General features: G+C 41.1%; 1 protein-coding gene across 2 annotated transcripts in view; it reads right to left on the bottom strand.

Annotated features, from left to right (window-relative positions):
* SOBP (sine oculis binding protein homolog) overlaps nt 1-26915 on the bottom strand; it is a 291131-nt gene that overhangs the window by 21815 nt on the left and 242401 nt on the right. For both annotated transcript variants that reach the window (XM_073675804.1, XM_073675805.1), the window contains one exon: nt 8294-10242. In XM_073675804.1, the coding sequence (XP_073531905.1) occupies nt 8296-10242 (1947 nt within the window). In that variant the 3' untranslated portion in view covers nt 8294-8295. The remainder of the gene's footprint in view (nt 1-8293; nt 10243-26915) is intronic.

Here is a 26915-nt window from a genome sequence, read left to right as displayed (position 1 = left end):
GTGATATCCCATTCACCTCTCTTCAGCCCATTGATTTCTATACATCAGTTAGCTGCTCTTCTCCCTCTCCTTCTTTCTCCTGACAAGCATGCTGTTGTAAAACTTGCAAAATTACCAGTGCACAGCATCAGTAGTTTCCAGAGCAGTGCTCCTAATCAAGGATCTCACTTTCCTGAGCCGTGTAGTTATTCAGACGATATGAAAATATAGTGATAGCAGTGTGCCATCCAGAACAAACCACTGAAAACTGAATATCTAACAGCAGGACTTGTGCTGAGCTTTAAAGTTCTACTAATACTACTGTTCTGCTACTCACGAGAGCTATCACGCAAGGAGGAGAACCTGCCCTGCTAGAAATGGGGAAGTAAGGAGATTAGCATAGACAGCATAACTCTGAGCTGCTCAAGAGACAACTTAAGAATACCCCTTTAAATAGGACCTGTCACCAGGTCAAAGTTGTCCAATATTTGCTCCTATTTTTGCTGCTTCAATAACTATGCTGTTCTTTTTTTTAAATCTGTTATAGAGATAGGCATTTTTATTTAGCTTAATTTTTATGGTTTTTACTAAGGGGGTGGGCACTCGCAGAATTTTTTTGGGGTGTATCTTTAGGCTGCCCTGCATTAATACTTACTTTGTGAGCAACACCCCTTTAGAAAAGCCATAAAAGTTAGCACTAAATAAAAAGGCCCATATCTCTGGGACCATATGGCGGATAGTAAACAACCCTCCCCCAGCATACTCAGAGAAACAAAGGGAATTAAATAAGACCAAAAACTGCCCACTCTTGACCAGATGACATTTCCTCTTTAAAAAGTAAAATATTTTAAAAAAAGGGGGCATTTAATGAGTATTCTCAGGTCAGACATTTATAGCATATCCACAGGATAAACCATAAATGGCTAATAGATAGATGCAGGTTTCAAGTTTTCTCACCTATTTTCATATCTCACAAAGAATTCAATAGAGAAAGCTGAGCATGCAGAGACACTTCTTCACCAGCAGCAGCTATGGTACATAGCTCAAAAAAGTTGCAGGTCCCTGAGGTTGACTCCACATCTATGACACTTACAGTGGCATGTAAAAGTTTGTACACCCCTGGTCAAAATTATTGTTATTGTGAACAGTTAAGCAAGTTGAAAATGAAATGATCTCTAAAGGGCTAAAGTTAAAGATAACACATTTTTGTTGTATTTTGGGCAACAACAAAAAAGTATATATTCATTTTTTTACATTTTAAAAATTACAAAAAGGAAAAAGGGCAGATGCAAAAGTTTGGGCACCATTGGAGATTTGTGTGCTCAGATAACTTTGACCTAGGTTTCAGACCTTAATTAGCCTGTTAGGGTTATGGCTTGTTCACTACCATCGTTAGGAAAGGCCAGGTGATGCAAATTTCCCAACTTTATAAAAATCCAGCCTCCTCTAACTTGTGCTAAAAAACAGCACCCATGGGTTCTTCTAAGCAGCTGCCTAGCACTCCGAAAATGATGGAGGCCCACAAAGCAGATGAAGGTTATAAGAAGATAGCAAAGTGTTTTCAAGTTGCCCTTTCCTCAGTTCGAAATGTAATCAAGAAATGGCAGTTAACAGGGACAGTGGAGGTCAAGATAAGGTCGGGTAGACCAAGCAAAGTTTCAGAATGAACTGCTTATAAAATTGCTAGAGAGGCAAATCAGAACCCCCCCTTGACTGCAAAACTCCTTCAGAAAGATTTAGCAGACTCTGGAGTTGTGGTACAATGTTCTACTGTTCATAAACACCGGCACAAATTTGGCCTTCATGGAAGAGTCATGAGAAGAATACCTCTCCTGTGTCCTCACCACAGAGTTCTCAGCATCAGAAGTATGCAAAAGAACATCTAAGTCCTTTGAACCAATGAAGTAAATAGAACTCTTTGGCCACAATGATCAAAGGTATGTGTGGAGAAAAAAGGGCACATCATTTCAGGAAAAGAACATCTTGCCAACCATTAAGCATGGCGTTAGATAAATCATGCTTTGGGGCTATGTTACAGCTAATGGCACGGGGAACATTTCATGGATAGAGGGCAGAATGGATTCAACAAAATTTCAACAAATTCTTGATGCAAACATAACACCATCTGTAAAAAAGCTGAAGTTGAAAAGATGATGGCTTCTACAAAATAGATAATGATTCTAAACACACGTCAAAATCCACAATAGACTTCCTCAAAAGGTACAAGCTGAAGGTTTTACAATGGCCCTCACAGTCCCCTGATCTGAAATCTGTGGCTAGACCTCAAAATAGCAGTGCATGCAAGACGACCCAGGAATCTCACAGAACTTGAAGAATTTTCCAAGGAAGAATGGATGTAAATCCCTCAAGCAAGAATTCAAAGACTCTTGGCTTCAAAAAGAGTTTACAAGCTGTGATACTTTCAAAAGGGGGGTGCTACTAGGTACTAACCATGCAAGGTGCCCAAACTTTTTGTAATTTTTAAAATATACACGATGAACATATTTTTTTTTTTTGCCTAAAATACAAAGGAAATGTGTCATCTTTAACTTTAGCCCTCTTAGAGGTCATTTCATCTTCAACTTGCTTAACTCTTCACAATAATTTTGGCCAGCGGTGCCCAAACTTTTACATGCCACTGTATGGTATTACCTGTGGATATGCCATAAATGTCTGAGAAGCAGTGGCGTACCTCCAATGGCGGCAGACCACGCCACTGCTATGGGGGCCGTGACCGCGGGGGGCCCGTGAGCCGAGGGGCCCCGAGCAGCGGGGGGACCCAAGCAGCGTGGGGACAAGTTGTATAGGTGAGTATTGGTGGATAGTGGTGGGGGGAGGGAGGTTGCGGCGGAGCAGACACCGTAGCCGCTGAAGCAGCTATCACGTGTGCCCGCTGCTAAAGGGACATGAATATTCCCTCTTCTCCACTCCCATGGGCGTGGAGAAGAGGGAATATTCATTCTCTTTAGTAGTGGGCACGGAGGAGCGCTGAGTCGCAGCTCCTGCTGACAGTGCCTGCTACTAAAGAGAATGCATATTCACTCTTCTCCATGCCCATAGTCCTGGCGTGGAGAGGAGCGAATATGCCGGCAGCAGCAGCTCGCCTCGGGATCTGAGAATGCGCGTTGCTCAGATGCCGACATGAGCTGCGGCAGACAGGACGCTGCACTGGAGGAGAGGTGAGGAAGGAAGGTGAGTACTAGTGTTTATTTTTTTGTGTGTGCAGTGATTGGGGGATGAGGGGGCCATACATACCAGGATTGGGGGATTGAGGAGACCACACATACCAGGATTGAGGGATTGAGGAGGCCACACATACCAGGATTGGGGGATTGAGGAGGCCACACATACCAGGATTGGGGGATTGAGGAGGCTACACATACCAGGATTGGGGGATTGAGGAGGCCACACATACCAGGATTGGGGGATTGAGGAGGCCACACATACCAGGATTGGGGGATTGAGGAGGCCACACATACCAGGATTGGGGGATTGAGGAGGCCACACATACCAGGATTGGGGGATTGAGGAGGCCACACATACCAGGATTGGGGGATGAGGGGTGCCATACGTACCAGGATTGGGGGATGATGGGTGCCATACATACCAGGATTGGGAAATTTACTATTAGCTGCCGCATTTCCCACCCTTACACTCGAGTCAATACATTTTTCCAGTTTTTTTGTTGTAAAATTAGGGGCCTCGGCTTTATACTCGGGTCGGCTTATTTAAAATATACGGTATTTTAAAAATCAGTGAGTACGTGGTGCCCATAATACTGCAGGACTGTGGGGTGCATTATACTATATGGGGGCTGCATTTTACCCTATGGGGTGTGTAATATACTGTATGGAGGACTGTGGGGAGTGAATTATATTCTATGGAGGACCATGGGAAGTTCATTATACTATATGGAGGATTATGGGGGGCGCATTATACTATATGGAGGATTATGGGGGCGCATTATACTATATGGAGGATTATCAGTGGCGTATTATACTACATGGAAGGCTATGTGGGGCCATTATAATATTTTGAGGGCTATGTGGGGGGCCATTATACTGTTTGGAGGGCTAGTGCAGGCCATTATACTGTATGTAAGCACATTATAGTGTATGGAGGGCTCTGTGGGGGTCACAGTTGGGGGATCATACTGTGTTGGTGTCACCATACTTTGCCTTGGGCATTGAAGTGGGGTACTGTAGGGTCATTATACTGTGCATGTGGAGGTTAATGTGGATGAATGCACCATGGGGGTATCATACTGTGTTTGGGGGGCACTTTTGTTGGCATCATACTTTATGGGGAAATGAAAGAGGGATCTAGGACTTTAGCAGGAGGAAAATTACTATATAAAGGCTGGAAAGTTGTGAGATCTGCTCTTCTGTGACACAGACAAATATTTATTTATTTATTTGGGGGGGGGGGGGCAATTAGAGCTTCTGCTATGGGGCCCCATGATTTCTATGTATGCTCCTGCTAAGAAGAAAATATCCCTTTAACTAATATATTACAGAAACCATAAGATATTATATGAAATATTTAGTATCACATACAGTAAACCCTAAAGAACAACAAAAAGATCTACAGCACAAAGTAAAAGTCTATTATAGATGTTTTCCAGAGATGGCATCTACTTGATCTACTCCAAAAGTGGTCACAAGATGGCAGCACAGTACAATGGTCCTTATTCACAAGTCCATTTTTAAAATTACACCTTGTTCACATCATGTAACTTTGATGCCATTTTTGTCAGTTATTAGCTTGTATCCAATAAAGTGAAAAAATGTATGTCTATTCAAGGAGTAGCCAACACCACAAAAGGACTGTATTAACATAAATCAATGACGTATACTCAATTGCATCCGTAGATAATATTAAAAGATGAATGAACTTGGCATGTGTGTATAAACACATTAATGATAATTAAAAAATAAATAATCTTTATTTTTCACAGTTTAGAAATTCATGTTCAAACAGCAATTTCATTCAGAGAATATTCAATGTTGCAATGAACATCCTTACATTAATGCATTGAAGAATGATTAAAGGTATTAAAGAGGTTATTAAAGGCAACCTGTCAGCACGTTTTTATATAAGGAAAGGAAGTAGTTGTACAGCTATTTAGGTACTTGTACTACAATAAGAATGATATCTTTTTTTTTAGAGATCAGTTGTGCCAATTATGAGAAATCTAACGAGGAAGCCATATGCAAATCATCCTGTAAGTGCACTAGGGGCGTGTCCATGCACTTGGAATAACCAAAGTGCATTGAAATGCCCCAGTGCTGTTCCAGTCTGATTTGCATATAGTTTGCAAACTAGTTTTCCCATGACTGACAAATATGATCTATACAAAAAAATGATAATTTTTTTTTGGGGGGGAGGCAAGTGCCGATTCAGCCATACCACTACTTCCATATGTAAAAACAAGCTGACAAGTAGTCTTTAAACGTAGTAATCCCTAAAGGTTTTGGAAAGATCTCTAAATTCTGGATAATGAAGCTTTTTACAAAGTCAACCTAATAGTACATTTCACATCTAGGAAAAATTCATAGGACCCGATTCTTTAAGACTGGCATTTAATAAATGGGGTGTGTCACTACAGCGAGGGACTAGAGTACATTTCTGCTGTAAGTTACACCCAGGGTTGGACTGGCCCACCAGAGAACCAGAGAATCCTCTGGTGGGCCCTGGCTTCTCCTTCAGGAGAGTTCACAGTGCAAACCTTGCAGCTGCTATGGGGCTCTTGAGTGGGGGCAAAGGTGAGCCCTCAGAATCAAATCCTCTGTTGGACCCAATGTTCTTCAGCCTGACACTTGTTACACCAATAAAATGGCATAACTTTTGAAGAATTTGTCAGGCGGGCATTGCTTCACCCACAGTCAGTGGCAGGTTGTCGAAGCTGGCATGAAAACACCAAAAGGTACAAAATGTTGGCGCAAATACAAGGTGCGCAAAAGTTTTTAGACTTTTCAAAGTGCTTTACTCCAGAAATCTGGTAAAAACACTTTGATAAATTGGGGACATAGTTTATAGATGTTGTAAACATCAATTTCAAACAGCATGCATACTACCAAAGCACATCAACTGTCCCACTGTGTAGCAATGTTATTTTCCCACCAAACGGCATGCCACTTATAACTGGTCACAGTGCACAATACTTTGGTGGTGGCACCATCCAACATGGGAGAGCCATGAAATTTAGGCTAAGGAACAGCAGATGCGATTTAGGCTAAGGAATAGCAGACGTTTAGAATGTGTCCAATCTTGAATTGTAACATTCCATTTTCAATAGTGACATTATATTGACAAGCGCTTTACAGTACCAGCAAAAGCTTTGAAATTTCAGAACTCTCATGCACACGAGAACTACATATGCAGCGTTTTTTAAATCTGCAGCATGTCAATTCTTTCAGCTTTGTAGCTGTGTTTTTGCAGAGTTTTTTCACATAGAAAGCAATGAAAGTGCAATAAACGCAGCAAACAGTGTTTTTTATGCGTTTTTGGTGAATAATACTAACTTTATTATTAATTATTATTTATTTAACATGTACTGTAGACAAATCACACGTAATCTGCAGAAAAAAAAAATGCTGCCAAAATGCAGCAAAACGTGAGTTTTGAACACGGCGTTTTTACTACTAAGATAGCATGTTTGGGCTGCAGAAAAAAAGTGTTGCAAAAACGATGCATGTGAACATGGCCTTAGGGTTCATGCTATCCCCTTATGTAGAATCTGTTGAAATCTAAAGACAATTTGTTTTGCTGAATCCTGAGTTTAGTATAGAAATATTTTTATATGCTTCCTATTGGAAACCAGACAGCACGTACCTCTGAAATCTAATAAGCACTATATAGCAAACTTCCATAAGAAGACCAGAGAAAGAGGCAGCTATAGAGCTGCATGGACCTGTTTAGTTGCAATATATGTGAAAAAAAAACTACACTCATTTGATCAAAATGAAACTTTGGGCAAAAGCTGATGCACCTTTTGCTGAGAGTTCAGGTACTCTCATAATAGACGATTCTAAGCTTCATGTTTCCATATGGTCACTTAAAGATGCACTCCCATCAAAGTTTTTATCCTGTTAATATATTGCACTCATCATGTTATATGGCACTGTGTACTTACAATTGCTCATTTTGCCCTTCTAACCAGTTAATTCTTTTCTTTCCCATTAGGTCTATGACATCACATGATTAAAAACTGACTAGCTGAATCCTTCTAAGCTCTATGTAGAAACAGGAGGACAGTTTTCTCTGCATGAGTCATAAGTCACTGCAAAGGTCCCTGGGTGGGGAGGAGGGGACAGCTGGGTCAAGAGCTGAAGAGGAGGATGATAAATGCAGGGACAAGAGACTTCCTGTTTCTACGTACAGCAGAGAAAAGAGACAAATTAACTGAGTAGAAAGGCAAAATGAGCAATTGTAAGTACACAGCGCTATAAAATATGACGATGTATTAAGATAAAAACTTTGATGGGAGTGCTTTTTTAATTGAGCATTCTTCAAAGTTACCACTAGGAAATATATAGTAAGGGATCATATTTTCTATATTCATTGTATGGAGTTTGACCAATCTTATATCACTTCAGTTATACTGGGAATTTTATATTGATGGCCAATCCTTAGGATAGATTATCAATATCTGATCGTGCGGGTGTGACACCCGACACCCCAACCAATTAGCTGTTCTCTGTGAGGGTCGGCAGAGCTCCGTCAACTGCATAGTGACCACGTTCACGTACTGCACATCAGCCCCCCTTTCATTTAAATGGGAGGATGAGCAGTTCCCGGATGCGGCCACTATTCTGTACTGTCATTTGACACCAGGAACAGCTGATCAGTGAAGATGCTGGGTGTTATACCCCAACCGATCAGATGTTCGCAACCTATCCTAAAAATAGGACATCAATATAAACGTCCCAGACAACCCTTTTAATTTATTCAACTGTGCAGAAATGAAGAAATTTTGGCAATAATGTAATCTCAGAACACAAATGTATAAAAAAGACACATTAGGAGAAAAAGCTACACTAGAACAACGAAACATATTTAGAAACCAGGAGAGTTGATTTGAGGTAAAATGTTCATTTTCACTTTTTGGTTATTTTAGAAAAAAATAATAATAATTGTATAAATTTGTTCAACCAACTATTGGCCAAAAATGATATGATAAACTGACAAAGAAACATGACCACAGCAGATGTGGTAACTGTTTTTTCTTGCTGTTTTTCTGTCATAAAAATATTAAATAAAAATCCTAAAATCTCGAAGGAATTAAAACTTTACGGATGATATTTTCACAAACCTTTATTTATTTTGATTTCGAATACGGAGACACCTCCTTTTGAGTGGTGGCTCCAAATCTTCTGTCCCCGTGGTGAGAATTGGAGATGAGATTATACATGGTGATATTGCAGTCTTTTCTGCTGGTTTTGGCACAGGCTGGATAACGCAGCCTGTTTTAGGCAACATCCTCAAAGCATAAGCATGGTCCTCATCCGCGGGGTTGTTTAGATTAGGATCTTGCTTGTCCCCTGCTGTCAGAGACTCTTCTACAAGACTCTTTTTGCCGGCTTCGAGCTCAGAGTGGCAATTTGAAGCACAGTTATTTTCTTTAACAGATTCCATCTCGCTAACTACTGGCTCCTTGTCTATTGTCTTTTTCTGCTCATGTGACTTATCAGAGTTTTTAGTGCCCTCTGTGCTCTTTGTGCCATTTACAATTACATTGCAAACTGCTGCACTGCTTTCATGGCCTGGGTTACTTGGTGCCCGTGAGTTTAAACCACAAAAATTCGAATCATTAGATGGATACAACTTTGTTTCCACTGGGTTACTACCATCCATACAGTCATTACAGTTGGTTCTGTCTGAGTTACCAAAAGCCAGGCTTGCAACACTGATGGGTTCTGATTCAAGTTTTAACTGAGTATTAACAGCTTTATGAATTACATTATGGAGTCTAGACCTATGTGCCACAGTTAAATCTATGACCCCATCCTGTGGCACCTGAAGTGTATTGGGGATGCTAGGTTTACTGTTTTCTGGGCTTACTGTCCTCAACGTCAAATCCACTAATTCAGTTTTCAAATGTTCTTGAACATCTGGAGCCTGGTGAGAAGAGTGCCCTGAACCACCAGGTGAAGTGTCAGAAGGTTTTAAAGAGCTTTGATTGGACTCCCTCGGAGGCAAAGAATTTTCCTTTGGCTTTGCTCCTGGGCTGTCACTGGATGAACTTGGAATGATGCTTTCACCATTACTGGAGAAGTCCTTTGGAGGTTTTGAATCCACTGGATGAGGAATAGGTATAGGAATTGGAATTGGAACAGGTAAGGGAACAATAACTGGGTATGGCACTAAAAGGGTAGGTGGTGGCACTAAAGGAGCAAGTGATGGTAAACCAAAGTTCATCATCTGAGGCATGTGTATAGGACCATTTGGCATCATGCCCATAGGAGGGAAAGGCAGACTAGGTAAAGGACCTCCAGGTGGATGTGGTGGAATCAGTCCTGGTGGATTGCCTGGTATTGTAGGGGTAGTTGGTGGGTGAATGTGAGGCGATAACATTGGTCTATGCATAGGACTTGATGTAGGTCCCATAATTCTAGGACCACCTGGTGGTGGACCCATACCAGGAATTATTTGATTGGACAAAGGACTATTAGGATTTGAGTGATGAGGACCCCTTAGAAATGGTGGGCGTATATGTTGTATAAGTTGTTGTTCCATGAATATGGGCAAAGGAACTGGTCCTCTATTTGTCATAATCATCGGAGGACTCCTGGGTGGCATGCCCATTGGAGGCACAAGGCTGGCAGGCGGTGGAATAGGGACTGGGGCTATATTTGGGCTTTCATTTAGAGGAATGGATTTGGGAACCGGTGTGGGGATTTTAGTAACTGAGTTGTTGGCATTTTCAGAAGGGGAGGCAGTAGTTGAGGCTGATGATCCAGGACCTTGCATTTGGCCAGCTGCAGACACTGGGGAAGGAACCTTTCTTCGAGCATCTGTCAGCGGTATATTCCAGGAATCTGGAGTTAGCAGCTGTACCCCCGTGCCTTCTGGTTTATTGTCAACTGGAGGATGTAATGTGTTGCACAGTCCAGCTGGAAGGTTGGCTTGTGTTTCTTTGTAAAAAATGTCCATTTTGTACTGATTTAGACACTTTGCACTGCAGAATTGAAGCCTTCTTTCTCCATCTCCAAAGTCCAGGTATTCTTTAGTATGCCGTATGTGCTTACACCAATCACATACCTAAAATAAAGTAACAAAATGAGCAATATGAAAAAAAATTATTATCAATAGTATACAACAAAAACACATGATACACGTCAAAATATTCTAAATAACACCAGCTCTTGTGCTATATCAGATGCTGATATGATTGTTTGTTTATTAAAAGGGGTAGTTCAGGACTAACTAACAGATGAGTGTCCATCTTTTGAATAGAAGCTGATGTGCAGTACCTGGGAACAGCCACTATGCAGTGTATGGAGCTCTGCTTTTCTGACTATATACATTATTTACATCTGGCTGCCCCTAGAGTTAATAACAGCTCATCAGTGGAGTTCCTGGGTAATGGATTCCCATCAATCTGATATTGATGATCTACTTTATAGAAAGGTCATCGATATGTTAGTCCTGGACTACCGCTTTAGCAGTGCTGTACCCACCATAAAACACTATTTTAACCTCCTTCCTTCTTGTCTCATTCTGTACATTATTGACGCCTCATTTCTCTTCATTCTAGCCTCTCGAGTTTCAGCTTAGTTTTTTATTATTACAAAATGTATTTCTAAGGATATTTATCTAGCTGACAATTAAAAATGAAACATAAAATCATGGATGTATAGTTTCAGCAATAATTATTCCAATCTAGAAATCTGTAAATAAACATATATATATATATATATATATATATATATATATATATATATTTTTTTTTTTTATTATTTATTTATTTATTTTTTTACAAAAATTGTTGAGATTTAAGCTAAACTGTTCAATTTTGCTCTTGAAGCACTTCATGAAAGTGTAGCTATAATGTGATCAATAGGTTGAAAATAAGAAACCGTAAGTAAAAGTTGCATCCACTGATACTGATAAGTAAGGTGGATGAGTTATTCATGCCAAAAAATGTCAGCAGTATATAAAATCCAGGTGATTCCAGACAAATTCTAATGCCTGTCTTAAGTTTTAGGCGTTACTCCAGTATCTAGGGGTAATATTTCTCCTTGCGGAAAGCGACGTGTTAAGCACATCAGGTGAGGAGACTTTTAAAGCCACAATGCTCCTATGGGAAATATGCAAATTGTCTCTTCAGAGAGGAAGAGAACTAGAACTCTACTGCCATCTATTGGAAGTAGCAATCCAATCGCAGGAGTTACTCTAGAAAGACATAGTAGCTAGAATAGGAATATAATAGAAAGTAGTTACTCTAAGGACGCATGCACACAAGTGTATATTGGCTCTATACAGCCTCCCAGTTATGCAGAATAGTTATATGTTGAGTCCACTAGACCTCTGTATGTCTCAGATTTTGGCACAGTATGGCTTTGAGTAAGTTATTATGGACCTATTCTTCCCTGGAAGCAATACTTCTAGTAACGATAACTTCATAATGTGGCTCCACATCTAGCACCATATGCCAGTACATAAAAGAGCCTACGATTCTGCCATGTACATGGAGCATGATAATGAATTTGCATGGTATCCTTTGATAACCTTACACAGTAGGACCTCTCACTTGGTTTCTTGGGAACAACTTTCCAGCACCAAAGCACATTGCCTATTTTCGATACCATTACCTCCTAACTGTAAACCTAACGTCTTAAGATTCCCGTTCACTGCTTCTGTGAAATTACTGTGATTTCATTAACACATTAATTTCATAGCACCATCCGTTCTCACAGATGGCTAGGACATGATCTACAATGCAAATACAACTCTTGTTTGCACTAATGCCTTTCCTTTGTATGGCATTTTGAACAAGAATTAATATGGGTTCTCTTGCCATTGCTATAAACAGATAAACAGATGTCAGCGGTTCTCCTGATGCCTTCATTTTTGGAAAGGATAGAAGAAATGTATCATTTACCCATCCGTGATGTTTGTGCTCTTCCAATTATTCATAAATCAATACATTGCCAAATATAATTCAATTCTGAAAGAAATAAACCAACTTTCAGCAGTCAAAAATAGAACTATATGCTAAGATAATATTTAGCCTATTTGTATATCGCCACACTTCAACAAAATGCAGTAGTTTTTGATATTAATAGTTGCTATTAGCAAACCAACATCTGATCCCTCATTCCTGTCATATGTGACAGTCAAATTAACTCAATTTGCGAACAGCCAGGGACCTGATTTACTTTACTTATTGCAATATGGAAGAGCACAAGGGAGTGGGGAGAAAAGCATAGTGCAACGGCATAGATCATATTACATCTTATAAACTGGGAAACATCTATAAAAGTAATTTATGAAAGCCTCCAAAAATTATGAGAATGCTATTTTTGCATCCATACATTGACTTTTGTCCGTCATACCCAAAATGCATTTTAAAAGGGCTATACAGTGTTGTAGGAGACTTAGCCCTTATAACAACCATATTAGCATTGTGTATAAGCATTGTACCTGTTACTGGTACCAAGGGTGAGAAAATAACTTTTAATTCATATGCAAATGAGGAGGCTTAAGGCATTCTTGCAGTGGCCAAGAGTTTAATGCACCTTTGATGCTTCATCATTTGCATATGGGGGCACATGCCACGCTTCTAATTGACAGTGCTCACTTCCCAGAGTGAGCACTGTTTGAATACTGCTGTCGAGTGAGTGGCCTGTTCTCCTTCCTGTCTCCATTCTCCTGATGCCTCTCACTGCACTTCCAGGTGTATTAGTGTAGCAAGCGGTGTCAGAAGAAAATAGACAGACAGGGAGGAGAAGGCGTGTGGCAACATTCAGAATTGTCCATCAGAATAGGAGGAACGGCCCCAATGTGCAAATGATGAGGCATCAAAGGTGCATCAAACTCTTGGCCACGCCAAGGGTGCACCGAAGCCTCCTCATTTGCATATGAATTAAAAGTTATTTTCTCAGGCATTGTACTAGTAAGAGGTACAGTGCTAATATGATTGTTATTTGGGCTAAGTCCCCTACAACACTACAGTCATGGCCAAAAGTATTGAGAATGAGACAAATAGTAATTTTTCCAAAGTTTACTGCTTCATTTTTTGTAATGGCAATTTGCATATACTCCTGAATGTCAAAGAGTGATCAGCTTAACAGCAATTACTGTACTTGCAAAGTCAATATTTGCCCAGAAAATGAACTTTAACCCCCAAAACACATTTCAACATCATTGCAGTCCTGCCTTAAAAGGAGCAGCTAACATCGTTTTAGTGATTGATCCATTAACACAGGTGTGGGTGTTGATGAGGACAGGGCTGACAATCAGTCAGTCATGATTAAGTAAGAATGACATCACTGGACACTTTAAAAGGAGGCTGGTTCTTGGTATCATTGTTTCTCTTCAGTTAACCATGGTTATCGCTAAAGAAACACGTGCAGCCATCATTGCACTGCACAAAAATGGCCTAACAGGGAAGAGTATCGCAGCTACAAAGATTGCACCTCAGTCAACAATCTATCGCATCATCAAGAACTTCAAGGAGAGAGCTTCCATTGTTGTCAAAAAGGCTCCAGGGCGCCCAAGATAGACCAGCAAGCGCCAGGACCGTATCTTAAAACTGTTTCAGCTGCGGGATCGGACTACCAGCAGTGCCGAGCTTGCTCAGGAATGGCAGCAGGCTGGTGTGAGTGCTTCTGCACGCACTGTGAGGCGTAGACTCTTTGAGCAAGGGCTGGTTTCAAGGAAGGCAGCAAAGAAGCCACTTCTCTCCAGAAAAAACATCAGGGACCGACTGATATTCTGCAAAAGGTACAGGGAGTGGACTGCTGAGGACTGGGGCAAAGTCATTTTCTCTGATGAATCCCCTTTTCGATTGTTTGGGACATCTGGAAAACAGCTTATTCGGAGAAGAAGAGGTGAGCACTACCACCAGTCTTGTCTCATGCCAACTGTAAAGCATCCTGAAACCATTCATGTGTGGGGTTGCTTCTCAGCCAAGGGAATCGGCTCACTCACAGTCTTGCCTAAAAACACAGCCATGAATAAAGAATGGTACCAGAATGTCCTCCAAGAGCAACTTCTCCCAACCGTCCAAGAGCAGTTTGGCGCCCAACAATGCCTTTTCCAGCATGATGGAGCACCTTGCCATAAAGCAAAGGTGATAACTAAATGGCTCATGGAACAAAACATAGAGATTTTGGGTCCATGGCCTGGAAACTCCCCAGATCTTAATCCCATTGAGAACTTGTGGTCAATCATCAAGAGACGGGTGGACAAACAAAAACCAACAAATTCTGGCAAAATGCAAGCATTGATTATGCAAGAATGGACTGCTATCAGTCAGGATTTGGTCCAAAAGTTGATTGAGAGCATGCCAGGGAAATTACAGAGGTCTTGAAGAAGAAGGGGCAACACTGCAAATATTGACTTGCTGCATTAACTCATTCTAACTGTCAATATAACCTATTGGTACTCATAATATGATTGCAATTATATTTCTGTATGTGATATAAACATCAGACAAAAACTAATAAAAACCAGAGGCCAGCAGATCATGTGAAAATATAATTTTGGTGTCATTCTCAAAACTTTTGGCCATGACTGTATATAAACTGTTTAAAATGCATTTTGAACTATGGACAATTACTTTGTATCCACCTATCTATGTTATATTCTCCCCATAAGTGTCTCTTAAAAGGGTTTTTGAAAAATCACAAGTGATCCCCTGAGCATATTCTTCAGTAATCCCGAAAACAAAATGCCAAAACCCTGAGAATGGGGTTGCAGAGTCCAAAGTTAAATGATAAGAAAGTATGAATGCTTGGCCTCTGTTCATTGTCAAAGACATGGCCAAAGAAAGCAAGGTGAGCGCCCATCAAATTTTGGAAGTTCCACTGACAATCCATTCATGGGAGGGCTCTACAGAGTCCTGTTTTAGGATAGCTGGGGAGTCACGATTCCTTCCCTCAGCGTGTCATACACAGAGTGAGTGATAGCTCAGTCATCCAATCAGGTGCAGGTGCGTGCTGAGCTGTCAGTGTGTTGAATGACTGCTCAGTCATCCAATCTGGTGCAGGGGCGTGCTGAGCTGTCAGTGTGTTGTTTGACAGCTCAGTCATCCAATCAGAGACTGGGAGGTGCTGGGCTTATTGCAGGCGCTTCCTGTTTGTAATTAATTCCTTGCTACTTAGCTGAGCTCTCAGCCCAGATCTTTGCCAGTCGTAGCATTCCCTCTGTGGTGCCATCTGCCTGGTATTCTGTGCTCTGTTCATTGATTTATTGCTGCCTGACTTTTGACCTAGATCTGATTATCCGCTTGCTCAACCCATTTGCTCTGATCCGCTTTTCTCCTGGAATTCTGACTTCGGACCGTGACTTGACTTTGCCTTTGTCTTTTCCATTTTGCTTATGACATGCTCACTTGGTATCTGACCCTAGAACATTGGAGTATCCTGCCTCATGGCTTGTCCGTGAACGGTGACTAGTGTTATATGGGGTACATAGGAATACGGGATAGAATAGGGGATAATTTGCCATCTTGGGAAACCCATTTAACAGTGAGGGTTTTTTTTATAGCATATCTGAAAAACATGGCATTGATAGTTACATTTTCCTTTCTTCTGTCTTACATATCTGACATCTTACATGTCCTGTGTTACATTCCCTACCAGTGAAATGTCTGCGTAGACCGTTTTCTGGTGATTTCTAATTTCAGTGGTGAAATTTTTAAAGAACAAACTTTCCCAGAATGCAGTGCTGCATATAGAGCTGTGAGTTGAGCGAACCTTGGAGGAAAGTGACTGTAAACAAGCTAAGGACTGGGTTCAACAGTAACTAGCAGAACTGTGAATGCAGCTTTTGACTATAATACAGCCCTGTTCAACATCTAATATAGATTATATCTAAATATATCTCATATAATAGTGTTTAGGGGTGAACCCACACTTTCCTCCAATAAAAAGTTTATCCTACAAATATCTATGTTTTAATAAAAAATGTTCATGTACCATTACATGAATGTATGTATGAGTGTATGTACCATACACCTTATAATATACTTTTTTTTTACTAAAATCAGTGCCAAGGTGCTAATCTAGGGAACCATGGTTATCAGAGGTGCCCCTCATACATTGTCCATTTTAGGACATGATCAGATATCAAAGTCAAACATCAGAATAATGCCAGTTTGAGGCTAAGTACCCTGTCTGAGAACTGACTTTGATAAGTGACTTTGACAGCTGACATTTACAACTGATTATAAAAAGTCACTGTTCGCTACTGGGACTTGAACCTAAAACTCTATGTTTAGAAGCCAGTGCACTTACCATTGAGCTATACACTCAGTTGACAAAAGCGTTTTTTCTTGGCTTATGAGATCAACCATGAAAATACTCAGGGTGTCTAAAAGTCATTGTGATTCTGATTCTGATGTTTGAAGAAAGTCAGATATCAGACTCACATATTAAAGTCACACATCATTTGAATTTGGCTTGAAGGAGGTCTGTGTGAAAGTCCCAATGAGTTTCAGACAGGTATGCACTGAAAATCACATAACCAAATAGAACGCCTAGGTTTCTTCATCAGAGTGTTTAGCTCAATGGTAAGTGCACTGGCTTCTAGACATAGAGTTTTGGGTTCAAGTCCCAGCAGCGAACAGTGAATTTTTTTTATTATTATCATTTGTAAAAGTCACAAGTCAAAGTCACATGTTAATCTCACATATCTTTGACATCTGACTTTGATAAGTGACTTTCACATGTGACTTTGATATGTGACTTTTACAATTGATAATAATAATTTAAAAAGTCACTGTCCGCAGCTGGAACTTGAACCCAAACCTCTATGTCTAGAAGACAGTGCACTTACCATTGAGCTATACACTCAGCCCAAAGCTCCACTCTATGAGGCTGAAGCTTTACCATTCAGCCATAGGGTCAAGTGATAGTGACTGGTAGTTTTTCTTGTCTTATGAGATCAAGCATGAAAATACTCAGGGTGTCTAAAAGTCATTGTGATTCTGATGTTTGAAGAAAGTCAGATATCAGATTCACATATCAAAGTCAAACATCATTGAATTTGGCTTTGAGGAGGTCTGTGCGAAAGTCCCAATGAGTTTCAGACAGGTTTGCACTGAAAATCACATAACCAAATAGAATGTCTAAGTTTCTTCAACTGAGTGCATAGCTCAATGGTAAGTGTGCTGGACTGAACTTTTTTTTTATTATCAGTTGTAAAATTCAGATGTCAAAGTCACTTATCAAAGTCACATATCAAAGTCAGATGTCAAAGTCACATATCAAAGTCAGTTCTCAGGGTATTTAGCCTCAAACTGACATTATTCTGATGTTTGACTTTGATATCTGGTCATGTCCTAAAATGGACACTGTACGCTCATAATTTTCTAATAAATCGACTGCTATGTTACAGCAACCAGTATAGTCACACATTATAGAGCAATATATCAACCTAAATAAGTCCCATAACAGTGATGTAAACCTATAGAACATTTTTACAATTATTTACCATCTGTATACTATAACATTTATTTGATCTGGTGCCTATTATTCCAATAAAGTCAATAGTTTAACTATAACGAGGGTACTTTTTATTTTTAATGCATTGCTTAACCATTTGGAATCTCACAATACTTGAAGCTCAGTCACTTGTAACAAGGTTCTGACAGTATGAGAGTTTACGTAACAATCAGTTCTTAGTAGTTATACATCTGTTCAATTGGAAATGTAAATTTAATTAAACAAGTGAAGCCGATAAATCTAAAATAAAAAATATACCACTTTGTCATATATCTTTTGCTAATGATGTGCGGAATCCATTGATTAATTAGTGGATTCTGACTATAAACATTCTCTGCACTTAGATTCTATTGGTCTCTAAAATTCCCAGCATAAAGACTATTCCTTCTAGCAACTAATTCTACAGCCTTACCCTTTCAGATGTCACACAGCAGGCCGCAGTGACTGAGAAGAATCAGTAGGGAGAAATGGAGGACTGATCAGACATTAGAGCATGAGTAACACCAATATTAATCAGCAAAAAATGGCTGTGCAGACACAAAATAATAATCCCCTACAACTAGAATGCACAGCACACAGTAATGAAGATCAAATAAACTTTATTAAATAAAAAGGACAAGATAAAGAAAAATAAAAAATAAATAAAAATACAGAATCCAACAGGTGATATAATACGGGATACAGTGCCAAAACAAATAAATAGATAGGTAAATGTACAAAATCCTGGGAAATGGACTAAATAATATGAGTAACAAATAATACTCAAAATTAAATAAACCCAAGAGAAAAGATACCAATCTAATAAATGGTAGGTATAAGCGAATATAATCACAGTAGAAAAAATCTCTCAACAGCTCAAAAAGTAGATAGGTGGATAAAACACTTATCAAAATGTACATATATCACAAAATTGTAAAATTTGTATATAAATATATATTTGTGATTATTCCCATAATAATGGAATAAAGTGACAGTGCTAAAAATGGTGCAAATATGCAGAGATAAGTGCAAAAAAGATAGTTCAACATTTGAACGAGGGATCCCTCGTTAAAGCCAGCAAGGCGAAACGCGCGTCGGGATATGCGGGGCTCAGTGCCTATATACTGGTGGTAAGCATGTTCACTTTACTGCTCTCTATATCTGCTCCCCTCTATATTATATGAACGACTGTCTGCTTGATCTGTGGATATTACACTTCAAATGTTGAACTATCTTTTTTGCACTTATCTCTGCATATTTGCACCATTTTTAGCACTGTCACTTTATTCCATTATTATGGGAATAATCACAAATATATATTTATATACAAATTTTACAATTTTGTGATATATGTACATTTTGATAAGTGTTTTATCCACCTATCTACTTTTTGAGCTGTTGAGAGATTTTTTCTACTGTGATTATATTCGCTTATACCTACCATTTATTAGATTGGTATCTTTTTTCTTGGGTTTATTTAATTTTGAGTATTATTTGTTACTCATATTATCTAGTCCATTTCCCAGGATTTTGTACATTTACCTATCTATTTATTTGTTTTGGCACTGTATCCCGTATTATATCACCTGTTGGATTCTGTATTTTTATTTATTTTTCTTTATCTTGTCCTTTTTATTTAATAAAGTTTATTTGATCTTCATTACTGTGTGCTGTGCATTCTAGTTGTAGGGGATTATTAGAGCATGAGTAGTGAGAGGGTATAGGTTTAGGTAGCACCTATTTTTTAAATGGAAGGACTGGGCTTTAATTTTTCTTCTCTGAGTAGCTATCCTAAAAAGGTGGTTAGGAAACCATGAAAAAAAATTAAGAGGTGCAGCGCTACCCTGAAAATAAATATTTTTCTATTTCTTTTTATTCTTGGGAGAATGAAGATGGTATGTTTTGAAGTAATATATAAAAATGATCAACAGCGAATGAATTGAACAACTGGTATGAAAAATTAGTTGATAAAATGGTATAATTGTCAACCACAGCATTGTGCAAGAAAAAAACTAACCATGAATGCTAAATATTAAATATGAGACAAATTAAAGGAGTTGTCCAGCCTCGGAAGAGAAATCTGCAGTCACACTACTTGACTGTAGAGTACTGAATCGTGCAATGCATCCACTGTAAGGATTCCCATGTAATGTCCATGCGGGTAGAAGGTCATTGACAGCTTGTTTATAAATTACCTACTTGCATTCACATGCCAGCTAGGCTCACTCGGCTTCTCTGAATAAAAGAGAATAGAGAAAAGCAGGATGAAACTAGTTGGCACGTGGCCATAAGGATGGAAATTGCATAAATGCAACCAGGTGACCTCCCACCCGCACAGGCAATACAGGGGAATCATAACAGTGTGCGCATCGAACACTATCACAATTCCGCAGTCTGCAGTCAAATAAACAACCCCTTTAAGATATGTGCTGGTCATACCAAAATGATGCAATAATCACAACACCCCTGGACCTCCAAACCTCCCATATTATGAAAAGAATCACATAATGGAGTGAAGATTAGGTACTACCCATTTATTATTATAATTTGATGTAATTATGCACGTCTATTTATTTCCCGTAGCAGAGAAACATAGTGATAAAAAAAAGTTAAATTAGTCTCATTGTGGGGCCAGCTATTTATATTTCCATGGCATTTTGCCCGACTACTACTTAAAAGCTGAATGGATGTGAGCTCAATCAACTTCTTTCCTGTGAAACATTGTACTCCAGTAAACCACATAAAGGACATGGCATCAGCAGAAATATTAGTCTCTTTTGATAAAGTAAAATCTAAGCCTGGTCTCTGGGATCTGATAACTTGGTTAGTAAGTAGAGATGAGCGTTGTTCTACTCGAACTGTTCGCCAATCTCAAATTCGAGCTGTTTTGGGCGGTGTTCGAGCCGGTCGGCGAACACGAACAATTTGAGAAAAATTCGGCTGTTCGAGGTTATGTTCGATAACTGTTCGTGCACCAAAATCATAACTGGATTTTTTCTCAGTAATGATGAAAATTAATGTTAATACGCAGTTTGAGTGTACAGCGGGGCGGGGGGAGGGGCAGGGGATGGATCTCTGCAGGAACAATGAAGATCTCCATTTTTTTTTCTCTTTCCCGCATTTGCAGTGGGGAGGTGCAATCTGTCAGCCTATCAGCAGCGCACACACGGAGCGAAGTGCTTTTTTTCACACAAGCAAGGGCATGTGTGATTGGCAGTGTATGTCACATGTCCTTGCCCTATAAGACCAAGCCATTTTCCCCGTCGCCACCATTTTCTCACTGCTGCAGCTGCGTGTTAGACGGCACCGCTGTTGCTGTGTGCGCTATACCTTGTTAATTTCAAGCCAATTTTCGCACAAATATACAGATAGCTTGGGAGTAGGGAATAGTTGTGATTGCAGTCCTTTTAAGGACTAGGTTACAGCATTTCCTACGACTTTTATCAGGCAGGTCTGTGCTCTTAAATAGATAGATTGTGGGAGTAAAGACTAATTGTAATTGGAGTCCTTTTCAGGACTAGGTTACATCAGTTCCTATCAGTTTTTGCCAGGCAGGTCTGTGCCAGTGCTGTGCAAGTTTTTTTCACAGCATTTGGCTGAATCTAGCAAAGCTAATCGTTTTTGGCCTATTGCAGAGTGTGTTAGTCAGTGGAGTAGCCTATCTGTGTTGCAAGATATACCACCTGTGTATAGAATACCAATTTTTTTACTGCACCTAGTGAAGTAAAATCTTTTGGTCATAGCATCATTCTATTAGTCCATCTATACTGACCTCCATCAGGTTGCAAACTGAATATAATTTTTTTCTGCATCTAGCTCTGAAAAAATATTTGGGCTTCTAGCAGTGTGTGGGACTTGGTCTATTAGTCCATCTATACTGACCTCCATCAGGTTGCAAATTAAAAATAATTTTTTTCTGCATCTAGCTCTGAAAAAATATTTGGGCTTCTAGCAGTGTGTGGGACTTGGTCTATTAGTCCATCTATACTGACCTCCATCAGGTTGCAAATTGAATAAAAAAAATTTCTGCATCTAGCTCTGAAAAAATATTTGGGCTTCTAGCGGTGTGTGGGACTTGGTCTATTAGTCCATCTATACTGACCTCCATCAGGTTGCAAATTAAAAATAATTTTTTTCTGCATCTAGCTCTGAAAAAATATTTGGGCTTCTAGCAGTGTGTGGGACTTGGTCTATTAGTCCATCTATACTGACCTCCATCAGGTTGCAAATTAAAAATAATTTTTTTCTTCATTTAGCTCTGAAAAAATATTTGGGCTTCTAGCAGTGTGTGGGACTTGTTCTATTAGTCCTTCTATACTGACGTCCAGCAGGTTGCAAATTGAATATAATTTTTTTCTGCATCTAGCTCTGAAAAAATATTTGGGCTTCTAGCGGTGTGTGGGACTTGGTCTATTAGTCCATCTATACTGACCTCCATCAGGTTGCAAATTAAAAATAATTTTTTTCTGCATCTAGCTCTGAAAAAATATTTGGGCTTCTAGCAGTGTGTGGGACTTGGTCTATTAGTCCATCTATACTGACCTCCATCAGGTTGCAAATTAAAAATAATTTTTTTCTTCATTTAGCTCTGAAAAAATATTTGGGCTTCTAGCAGTGTGTGGGACTTGTTCTATTAGTCCTTCTATACTGACGTCCAGCAGGTTGCAAATTGAATATAATTTTTTTCTGCATCTAGCTCTGAAAAAATATTTGGGCTTCTAGCGGTGTGTGGGACTTGGTCTATTAGTCCATCTATACTGACCTCCATCAGGTTGCAAATTAAAAATAATTTTTTTCTGCATCTAGCTCTGAAAAAATATTTGGGCTTCTAGCAGTGTGTGGGACTTGGTCTATTAGTCCATCTATACTGACCTCCATCAGGTTGCAAATTAAAAATAATTTTTTTCTGCATCTAGCTCTGAAAAAATATTTGGGCTTCTAGCAGTGTGTGGGACTTGGTCTATTAGTCCATCTATACTGACCTCCATCAGGTTGCAAATTGAATAAAAAAATTTTCTGCATCTAGCTCTGAAAAAATATTTGGGCTTCTAGCGGTGTGTGGGACTTGGTCTATTAGTCCATCTATACTGACCTCCATCAGGTTGCAAATTAAAAATAATTTTTTTCTGCATCTAACCCAGCCAATAGTTTTGGCCTAATACCACAGTTTGGCCACTCAGCTCTGCTCGGTTACCATCCATTGTTTTTTTGTGCAAACAACTCCAGAGTTGTGAATTAGTTAACCACCAAAATGAGTGGAAAAAGGCCTGCTGCTGGTGGAAAGGGGAATAGGCGTGTTGGGAAGGGGAAAAAAGGTTGTGTCCGTGGGGTAGGTGCAGAAGAAAGACCATCTTCCAGCCAAACTAAAATGTCTACTTCTTTTAGCGGACAATGTGATAAGATCCCTTTCTTACGGCCACGCCAATCGCTACAAATTCCAGATGAGGCACAAAAACAGCAGGTGCTTCAACGGATATCAAGTGCTCCTTTAAGTGGGCTCTCCTCCACATCAACTTCAACATCACAAATACTCCAGTCCTCAAAGGTGTCACCCAAATCGCACTTGCTTCCTCACAGCTCCCAAATCTCCAGCTGCCCGTCTGAGTATGAGGTAGAACAGATGGTTGAGTCTGCAGAGCTGTTTACTCATACTATAGCCTGGGAATCAGAGGTCGACTCCAGCGCTTCTGTGAATCCAGACGAGGAAATGATCTGCACTGATGCCCAGAATCTTTATGAGTCGGATCCAGGACCAGACGCAGAAGGTTCTGACCATAATGTAGACCCTCATTCCCAAACTGTAACTCCTGTTGGTGGAGACAATGAGGAAGACGATGATAAGACTCAAATACCTGATTGGAGCGACAACTTTAGTTTTTTGTCAGGGCAGGAACAGGTTGGCTCTGAGGACGACGGGTGTGATAACGCACAGGGTGATGATGATGAGGTCGGAGATCCCACTTACTGTCAACCCACAGTCAGCCAAGAGATGAGGTCAGCAGAGGAGGTGGAGGAAGATGCTAGTGACGACGAGGTCAGGTTGCGCCTTCCTGGACAGAGACGTAGTACTGGAAGCACGTCAACAACTGCATCCTCAAACACAACTCTGCCTCTCACCACAAGTCGTGGTGGCTCTTCAGGTCGCATGGGTGCTAAGCCTTGCATAGCCTGGGCATTTTTTCAGATCGATAAAGATGACCCAACTCGTGTTATCTGTAACATTTGTCAGCAAAAGCTAAGTAGAGGCCAAAAAATACATAGTTTGAGTACTTCATGCATGAACCGGCACATGGACATGAAGCATAAGTTGCAGTGGGAAGCTCAGTGTGCTACAATGCGGCCTAGCCGGCCGGGCCAATCACCGTCTGCCATATCTTGTGCATCCGCGGCCTCTTCATCCTCTGTGACTGGGGGGACAGCAGTCACACCTGTTTTGGGGCGCAGACCTGCCACCTCTTTACCCGCAACAGCCAGCGTGATTGGCAGGTCATCATTTTCTTTGGAGGTGGTAACACCAGCTGGTGTTGAGCGCTGTCCGACATCGATAGCACCACCTTTGGATCAAGGCAACCTAACATGTCCGCCTGCATCTTCCTCACAGACCGGCAGTTTGCCGGGGACACCCTTATCAACCCCGTCTAAGCACAATAGCCAGCCCTCGGTCCCTCAGATGTGGACAAGTAAAAGACCATTTCCTCCTAGCCATGAGAAAGCTAAGAGGTTGAATTTCACCATCTGCAAGCTCTTGGCTACAGAAATGCTGCCTTTCCGCCTGGTGGACACAGAGGATTTTCGAGACCTTATGTCCGTCGCAGTGCCCCAGTACCAGATGCCCAGTCGGCACTACTTCTCAAAGAAAGGTGTGCCTGCGCTCCACCAGCATGTCGCACACAACATCACCGCTTCTTTGAGAAACTCTGTGTGTGACAGGGTGCATTTCACCACAGACACTTGGACGAGTAGGCATGGACAGGGGCGTTACATGTCGCTGACTGGGCACTGGGTAACTATGGTGACAGCAGGACAAGGGGCTGCTGTCCAAGTCTTGCCGTCCCCGTCAGTTGTGCGTCAATCCTCTTTATGTCAAAGTTCCTCCACTGCTTCTGCCTCCTCAACCTCCTCTCGGTCTTCCACCTGCACCCAAAGCCTGTCTGGTCATGCCACAAGCTTTCTAACTGCGCAGAAGGGATCCTGCACACCTCCTTACTATGCTGGCAGTAGGGCTCAACGTCATCAGGCGGTTTTTACATTGAAATGTCTGGGAAATGTGAGTCACACAGCTGAGGAGTTGTGGTCAGCTCTGGAGAACCAATTTCATGAATGGTTGTCTCCACTGGACCTGAAACCAGGGAAGGCCGTGTGCGACAATGCTGCAAACCTGGGTGCGGCCCTTCGCCGGGGCAATGTCACACACGTGCCTTGTATGGCTCACGTGTTGAACCTGGTTGTCCAGCAATTTTTAGCCCACTATCCCAGACTAGATGGCCTTCTGCAGAGGGCACGGTCGCTGTGTGCTCACTTCCGCCGTTCGCATCCCGCAGCTCAGCGACTTACATCTCTACAGAAGTCGTTGGGCCTGCCACTTCACCGGCTAAAATGCGATGTGCCTACCCGGTGGAATTCAACTCTGCACATATTGCAGCGACTGTGGCAGCACCGACAAGCCCTGGTGCAATACGTTCTGACGTATAGCCTGGGCCAACGAGATTCAGAGGTGGGGCAAATCACGCTGGAGGAGTGGTCTCAGATCAGGGACCTATGCACCCTTCTGCACAGTTTTGAAATGGCGACGAAGATGTTTAGTGCTGACGATGCCATTATCAGCATGACTATTCCGGTGATTTACATGCTGGAGCACATGTTAAACAGAATTCGGAGTCAGGTGGTGGCACAAGAGGAGGTGGAGGAAGTAGAGGAGGAGGAGTTGTATGAGGAAGGGCTAACATCTGCAAGGTCCAGACGGTCGGCAGCACCAAGGCGGCAGGCATGTGAGGGTGGGGGAGATGATTTTACCAGGGCGCATGGTAGCAGCCAAACTAGTGAGGAAGGTGCAGGAGCCCAGGAAGAAGTGGAGGACGAACTGATGGAAGACTCATCAGATGAGGGAGACCTTGATCACATTTCTGTTGTGCGAGGTTGGGGGGAGAGGACAGAGGAAGGAAGCATGATTGCTACCTCGCCACCAACACAACAGGGACTTGGTGCTCCTGGATGCGCAACACACATGAGTGCCTTCTTGCTGCACTACCTGCAACATGACCCTCGAATTGTGAGAATTAGAAATAATCCTGACTACTGGGTTGCCACACTGTTAGATCCCCGGTACAAAAGTAAATTTGCAGAAATTATTCCTGCCATAGAAAGGGATGCACGCATGCAGGAGTATCAGCAGAGACTGTTGCAGAATCTTACATGTGCTTTTCCACAAAATACCAGTGGTGCACGTAGTGAATCTCACAGTTCCAACTTGCCAACCGTGGGACCGTCAAGTGTTCAGCACTCAAACCGTAACAGAACCACAGTATCTGCTGGTAACATCAATTTTGCGGAATCATTTCACCACTTTTTTAGCCCATCCTTTGCAAGGCCACAGGAGACAAGAAGTCTGACACATAGTCAACGCCTAGAGACGATGGTACAGGAGTATCTCCAAGTAAACATTGAAGCCACGACTGTGTCACTGGACCCTTGCTCTTTTTGGGCTTCCAATCTGGATAAATGGCCGGAGCTAGCCACTTACGCCTTGGAGATCTTGTCATGCCCCGCAGCCAGCGTTCTGTCTGAACGTGTGTTCAGCGCTGCTGGTGGTGTGCTGACAGATAAGCGCACGCGGCTCTCCACTGATAATGTAGACAGACTCACGTTCATAAAGATGAACAAATCATGGATCCGAAACGACTTTTCTACCCCTGTGTCATCCTGGGGAGAGTAAAAGCTTGATGATTGGTTAAAATCACCCTACCAACCGTTTTAAGCTTTCAAATTACTAATCATGTTTATCTGTATCTTGACTGGAAAATAATTTGGGCTTTGTAGCAGTGTGCAGCACTGATCCTATTAGGCCATCTATAATAAGCTTCACCAGATTTAAAATTAAAAATAATTTTTAGCTGCATCTAGCCCGGAAAATAATTTTGGGGCTCCGAGATGCGCAAGACACATAAGTGCCTTCTTGCTGCACTACCTGCAGCATGACCCTCATATTGTCAGAATTCGAAGTAATCATGACTACTGGGTTGCCACACTCTTAGATCCCCCAAACTTTTCGATCAACCTTTTCAT

This window comes from Phyllobates terribilis, unplaced genomic scaffold, assembly GCF_046119375.1.
Source record: "Phyllobates terribilis strain yellow unplaced genomic scaffold, ASM4611937v1 Scaffold_3__8_contigs__length_932513732, whole genome shotgun sequence".
Classification (NCBI taxonomy): domain Eukaryota; kingdom Metazoa; phylum Chordata; class Amphibia; order Anura; family Dendrobatidae; genus Phyllobates; species Phyllobates terribilis.
Note: the sequence above shows the minus strand (reverse complement) of the source record. Positions and strands in the feature narration are given on the sequence as shown.